We start from the raw sequence: 7,539 nt of genomic DNA, 5'->3' as shown, positions 1-7,539 counted from the left end.
TTTTTTTTATCTATTCATGTCAGCAGGCCCTGAAGAGATCTCTCTAGAGTTTCCACTACTCAAACTTTTCCAAGGAAGATTTCAATTACTGCAAATAAGGGGAACAAGGGATTGGTGTCCAGAAGCTGGTCATTCGTCTCTCCTCATAGATTGGGTGCCCGCTTAGAATTACAACCTTCTTTTCTATCTTAAGAATGTTAGTCTAAGAAAACAAATACTTTAAAGTCCAAGCTGAACTCCTCATTGCTAGTTCTTACTGGGAAAGGATTGCCCCAAGTTATATGGATATCTCAGACTTGTTTCCCTTCCCACAAAATGCCAGTTACACAAAGATCGCAGATATCACATATCAAAAGAACCCTTTTATCCAAGCTGATAGTAAACAGAAAACAGAGGAATTATACAGATGAGAATATGCCAGACAATATACTGAGGGAATTAACTTTCTTGCTCAGAGTAAAATATATCCATTGATCTAAAAGAGCATTTCAGATATCCCCAAAGAAGAAATAAAAAGAGAAAAGAATTGCTGTCCCTTACTGAGGTAGGAGTGTCTCAAGCTGTATCTACATCTCTATCTATCTATCTGTCTGTCTCTCTCTCTGTCTGTCTATCTATGTATTTGTCTGTCTCTCTGTCTACCAGACAATACAAAGAGTGACTGAACTTTCCTGCTTAGAGTGAAGTGTCTCTATTGTAGGATTGCATGTTTGACTTGTTGACTCCTCTACATGTTGGCTCCTTCCCACAGTCCTTCTCTCCCTTCAGAGAATGTTCCCTGGAGAAAATCAGGAACTACCTGTCAGCCTGCTCGAAGCTGGGAACCTGAAGACTAGGATTGCTCTGCTCCCAAATCCACCCCTGATACAAATACGGAGCATTGAGTGTGTTAACACATAAATATATGCATATATGTAATAGGTATTTTATGTTAATATATATGCACACATATAAAGCATATATGTTATGTCAAAACATGTAACAAACAAATTCAGCATATCAGAATATTAACCAATGAGGAGATTCTTATGAAACTGGACTTGAGGCCATGGGAATAATGTTAGACACACAATTGTTAATCTATTGACAGTGCAAATGATTAATGCCTATCTATTCTCAAGATAAATTTCCACAATAGAACATAGGCCACTCAGATACTCATTTCAAAGCAGGTACCCAAAACCCACCACTTAGTTATTTTTCCACGGTCCTCTCAGTCTTCAATCACTAAGCTATTACTCCAATCTTGGGAGATTCCAATGAATTCTAAAGAGGAACCATCACCCCAATAAGACATCCTGATCATCCTATTCAAGTCCTGGGAAACGAATAAGTGGGGTGAATGACAGAGATAGAACTTGAGGTGGGGATCTTGAGACAAGAATATTTGAGCCCATTTCCTTTCTAAATGGCTCAGGTTTATCCCTCACCCTTCTCTTTTCTCAGCTATCCATTCCCTCTTTTTTATCTTCTCTGCCTGGGCTTTAGGTGTCTCTGTGATACAATTAGGCTGTCCATTAAAAACCCAAAATGAGACTTGGAACTCTAGAGAAGACTGCCTTACACAGGGAGCATCAGGAGTTGTCTTGGAGAATACCAATCATACAACCTGCTCATAAGAAAAGAAATGGCAGTGGGATAGGCCATATTGGGAAAGGCCAGAAAGAGTAGTTCAAGGCCAAGGAGCTGAACATGAGCTAAAGGTCATCTCTGAAGGCCATTGGCCGCTTTTGCAATTGGCACCTGCATTATTTCAAGCCCTTCCTGTATCACTGCCTTGTGCTGGTGGAGAGACTTACATTGTGCAATGAAACTATGAGCTCTGCTGTGCAGGGTTATCCAAAATAGACAGGTCATAGTGGAGAGTTTTCACAAAAGGTGATCCAATGGAGAAGGAAATGACAAACCAGTCCTTAGTATCTTTGCAAGGAAAACCCTATAGACAGGATTAAAATGTTTAAAGTTATGACACTGGAAGATGAGCCCTTCTGGGTAGAATGTGTCCCACACTCTACTGGGGAAGGGTGGAGGACAGCCACAAATAACTCAAAAAAGAATGAAACAACTGGGCCAAAGCCAAAAGGAAACTTAGCTATAGATATGTCTGGTGAGAAACGGAACATCTGGTGCTATAAAGATTAATATTACAAAGGAACCTGCAATGCAAGATTTGTGACCCACGGTAAGCTGGCTGGGGTCAAATAGGAGATAGAAAAATTAAACCTCACCATCTTGGGTGTCAGTGAACTGAGGTGGATGGGAATGTGTGGATTCAGGTGATCCCTACATATGCTACTGTGGGCAAGAATCCCTTAGTGGAAATGGAGTAGCCTTCACAGTCAAGAAAAAAGAAGAAAAGCAGTATTGGGATAGAATCTTGAAAATGACAGAATGATATCTGTCAAATCCAAGGCAAGCCATTCATGTACGCTCCAACCACTGATGCTAAAGAGGCCAAAGTTGATCAGTTCTATGGAGACTTACAACATCTTCTAGAAATAATATAAAAAGATGTCATATTCGTCACAAGAGATTGGAATGCTAAAGTAGTCAATCAAAAGATAATTGGGAATAACAGGAAAGTTTGGACTTGAAGTAAAAAATGGACCAGGGCAGAGACTCATAGAATTGTGTCCTGAAAACTTATCAGTGATAACAAACACTTTTTTCACCAACTCAAAAGGGGACTCTACATATGGACAATTACCAGATGGTCAATGTAAAAATCAGACAACATAAAAATCAGACTTATTATATACCATGTAGCCAAGGATGGAGAAGCTCTATGAATTGAGTTAAAAACAAAGAAATAAATAAACAACAAATGAAAGCTGACTGTGGTTCAGGTCATGAATATTTTATTGCAAAATTCAGACTTGACCAGGTTGTAATGGATTTCAAAAGGCCAAAGAACTGACAGTTGCCACCAAGCTGCCTCTCTGAGTAATTTCTGAATCAACTGCCTGAGCTGACATTTAACAGAATATTGAATTGTTTAAGAGAAAGAAAGAGCAGAAAGAACAGAGAGAAGGAAAGAAGGAAGGAAGGAAAGAAAGAAGGAAGGAAGAAAAGATGGAGGGAGAGAAAAGATGGTGGGAGGAAGTAAACAAGCATTTATTGAGGACCTACTGTGTGTCAGGCCCTGTGCTGAGGACTTTCCAAATATTATCTCATTTGATCTTCATAACAACTATGGAAGGCATTATTATCCCCATTTTATAGTGGAGGAAACTGAGGCAGACAGATGTGGAGTGATTCCCCCAGGATCAAAAAAGTGAGTATCTAAGGGCAGACTTGAATTCAGCTCTTTCTGACTGTGGGCCCACACTTTATTCACTGTATGACCTGGCTGCTTCTATGACAAAAAGTAAAGAAAATTAATACATAATTTTAAGAAAAATTAAATTAGATTATGTGAAATACATTGAAAATAGCTCAAACTTTATATATTTAAGGAATCTGTTGATGAGAAAAAATGAGAAACAGCTAAAAGTCACAAACTACCATCATAACTTATGGAAGTTTAAGCAATGTAAGGCAATCACCAATACGAGTAGGACAAAAGAGCCTCGCAAAAACAACCTCACCTCCCCAGTACTTGATTTCCATGCCAAAGAACCAGCAATGGTGCACCAAGGCTAACTCTGGTTTACAGAAGGGCACCAGAAAATTTGTGTCTTATATGGGAAGATTATAAGCCATATTACCACCTAAAACACTGACAAGTATTTGAGGAGAAAATAGTTTTACTTGTGTAAGATCCAACTAATCCAGGTCACCTCAAGGGATGAAACTGATTGAAGAACTAGAAATGGGAAAAAAAGGAAAAAATCTGCCAAGTTGTTTGCCAGAAACTATTTTCTTTGTCCCTGACAGTGGAGCTGCCACTTCGGCTTGTTCTTAATGTTCCCACTGGAGGCTCATTGAAGAAGAATGACTAAGAAAACAAATATGAAGAGGGCAGCTGGAGTAGCCCAAGGGTAGACAGAGGTCTCCACTGAAGGCAACACAATTTTGGGGACGTGTGAGTATCAAGTTTCAAGATGTCGAAAAGAGAGGAAGATTCCAAACGATTAGAAAAAAAACACAGACACTCTCACTACTGAGAAACATGAGATGGTATCTCTAACCAGGGACAGCAATGCCTTCTGTTCTCTTTCTATTAAATCTTCATGAAAATGGTTTACGTCTACATTGAGGCCATATTTAATGACGGTATGAGCGCTGAAAAGTCTTTCTCAAATGGTATCACATCTTTACAGTCACACAGTTGACTGAAAGGAGCACAAAATATAAGCTCTCATTGTTAATATTCTTTGTATTTGACTCTACAAAAGCATTTGAGTCATTTCTTATGAATATGTCAAAACTAAAGAAGATTGCTTGATAGACACAATGAAATAACTTCAGCTTGTGGAAGAAAGCATGTTCCCCATAAATCTGGGGCCCACTCTCACATGAATATACTTAGCATGAGTGGAATAAGGGTCCAAACATACGAAGCACACATGAAAGGTTGTACACATGCGCACGTGCACACACAACCACACACACTCATGCATACACATGTGTGCGCATACACATACACACACACAATGTTTGTATTCCAAGCACCATGGAGAGGCATTTCTGAAAGGCAAGTAGGTAGCTGGGGAACTGTGGAAGGGCATCCACAGGGGAAGCACATGTGGCCGTGGTACATACAGACGGGGTAATTCATACCTCCAACTCTCCAGGAACACTGACCTTTCTGGTGATTCTACTTATCCCTGTATTTCTGCCCATTGTTCTCAGTCTCTGCTGGACCTTTCTTGGCCAAATGCATCAACTCAATTGGAACAATAACCTCTCCAGAAGTCGCAAGTAGCTCTCCTGCACATTCTGTTGCCTCCACTTAGCTGCAAACCGATCTGTGCTCAAGAGAAAAGCGGGGGTTTCCATCCTCTTTCTAATTAAAGCCAACAGGCTTTCTCCAGTTCTTTCAGAAAGGCAACAGCCCTCACCTAGGACCAGCAGAAATTATCCCCTTGGATTGGACTATATTATTCCATCCAAGTATCTCTCATCTCCTCAACTGGAAGTTCTCATTCCTGCTACACATACTCACTCAAAAAATAGGTCATCAGTGCTGACCTCATGTCTGAGAATGGGAGATGGAGACAAGGATAGACAATAACCTTTGTTTCAGGCAGAAAAAAAATAGTCTCTGTAGCAAGAGGTCCTCAGCATGGATGTCCCAGGCCCTTCTCTGAGACCTGCCCATACTCAGTTAGAAACCTCCACAGCATCCTCCTACCTTTCCTTCTCCATTCAGGGAAGAAGTAGTGAGGCAGAATTAAAAACAAAACCCAGAAACCTATAAACCGTGACCTCCTCTCTCCTTTCACAGCCCCCCAGGCCTCGGAGCTTAGAGCTCTCTGTGATGGCTTCAGAAATCTAGTCTTCCCTAAGGCACACAGAGCAGACATTCCTCTTGATCCATCATGACCTGTGGCAATCATTCCTACATCAGACACAAGGCACAGACACATCTACACCAAGGCATAGACACACAAGGGCACAATATCAAATAGATATAATAGGAAGTCTCACAATGCTTGGTTCCTCTGCGCCAACTTGTTTTAGCCTGGCATCTGCCATCCCTCGGCTGAGACCTGTGACCCAGGCCTTCTTTTGCATAGGAATACACCAGGGACCTTTCACAGTGACTGCTCTGGATATAAATGTCTTTCTGCCTCCATCTGTTTCACTCTGAGCTCAGAGGGCTCTCCTGCAGGTGTTCAGGTGACAGAATGATGTCACTGCCCCATCTTCTCTGGCTGCTGGTGCTCTGGGCTCAGGGTAAGACACACCAAAAGGGCAGATAGGTTTCCAGGAAAGCCAGGGTGAAGGGTTAAGGTTGCTGTGACCCTTCCTCTAGATGAGATGAGGAGTCAGTCCCAGCACTGGCTGATAGGTTCTTACAGGCACAGCTGGGACCTGGTTTGCAGAAACTATAATGTCTCTCTGAAACACACAGAGTAGTGTCTCACTTTTAGAGCCAATTAAGTTGATTTGGGGCATCTGGGTTTAAATACCTCTATTATTACCTAATATTTGACAGGGATGTCCACATATTTCTATGTTAATCTATTTTTTCTTTCAGATTCCTGTGGTGATGTTGTGCTGACACAGTCTCCAGCCTCCCTGTCTGCGTCTCCAGGAGACAGAGTCACCATGAACTGCAAGGCCAGTGAGAGGATCACATATAGTGATGGTGATGACCTCTTATACTGGTACCAGCAGATGCCTGGCCAAGCCCCCAGGCTCCTCATCTACTGGGCCACCAGGCTGGTGTCTGGAGTCCCTGCCCGGTTCAGTGGCAGTGGGTCTGGGACAGATTTCACTCTCACCATCAGTAGTGTGGAGGCTGAGGACACTGCAGTCTATTACTGTCAGCAAAGTTTTAAAGTTCCTCCCACAGTGATATATTCTCGAACAAAAACCTCCCAAGGCTCAGGCCTGGTGGTCAGGGAGGTTTCAGTACCCCAGATACTTCTCCTTCCCCAGAACGTGCTGTGGGGGCTACACACGTATGGCCTCTCCGCCTCTCTTGGGCATTCACTGAGAGCTTCTAGGCTGTCCAGTGTTCCATGATACGAGCCAATTTGGAATTATATGAGAAAAGTCTGGTACATAGTAGGTACTTTATAAATGCTTGTGGACTAATTAAGGTCTTTTTACCTTTTGACAAGAGATTCCACAACTAGACACCTAGCAAAGTCAGTTGATCAACAAATCAGCAATCATCAATTTAGTACATACTATGTGGCAAGAACTTTGCTAAACACTGGATTATAAAGAAAAACACTCCCTGCCCCCCAGAAGCTTAGGTTCTAAAAGAGCAGATACCAAGTATTTCATCAACACTTACAAGTTTCATGTGGAGCAGATCAAAGATAGCAGAGGGGATGGCATGAATATTGTTACATGTTACATGTTTTTACATGTAACTGGGAAAAAATAAAATACCAAATAAGATATCAAAAAAATGCCTGGGTGTCTAATCCTGTTCTTTTATTGAAACTTAAATTTGCCCCAGTTTTATAACTGAATTTTTACTCCTTTTTAAAAATCTAAAGCAGGAATCTTCACTACCATTGATTTCCAATTAAACACCAGGCTTAAAGATGAGAGCTTCATCTGAGCAACTGTGAAAAATCAAATATTGCCAGAGAGGCTACTACATAGCACAGAGAATAGAATGCTTCCATTGGTGTCTGGAAGATCTGAGTTCAAATCCAACCTCACATATCTACTTGCTTTGTGACTCTGGCCAAGTCACTTAATTGTTGTCTGCCTCAGTTTCCTTCTCTGTAAAATGGGGATAAAAATAGGACTTATTTCCCAGGGTTGTTGTGAGGATCAAATGAGGTCATTTTGTAGAACATTTATGCAGTAAGCACTCAATAAATGCTTGTTTCCTTCCTTCCATATTCTGAAATACACATGCCTCTCTTTCGTAACTGATAGGGAACTTTCAGTCCTTTCAAACCTCTT

The 7,539-nt window shown here is 41.3% G+C and overlaps 1 gene segment (V, D, J or C); it reads left to right on the top strand.

Annotated features, from left to right (window-relative positions):
• The first annotated feature begins 5,730 nt into the window (after positions 1-5,730).
• LOC114042239 lies at positions 5,731-6,636 on the top strand. The segment is given in 2 exon segments: positions 5,731-5,841; positions 6,146-6,636. Coding segments are annotated over 2 exon segments (540 nt in total).
• Positions 6,637-7,539: the final 903 nt, after the last annotated feature.

This window comes from Vombatus ursinus, unplaced genomic scaffold (genome assembly GCF_900497805.2).
Source record: "Vombatus ursinus unplaced genomic scaffold, bare-nosed wombat genome assembly UNPS02014310.1, whole genome shotgun sequence".
NCBI lineage: Eukaryota > Metazoa > Chordata > Mammalia > Diprotodontia > Vombatidae > Vombatus > Vombatus ursinus.
Note: the sequence above shows the minus strand (reverse complement) of the source record. Positions and strands in the feature narration are given on the sequence as shown.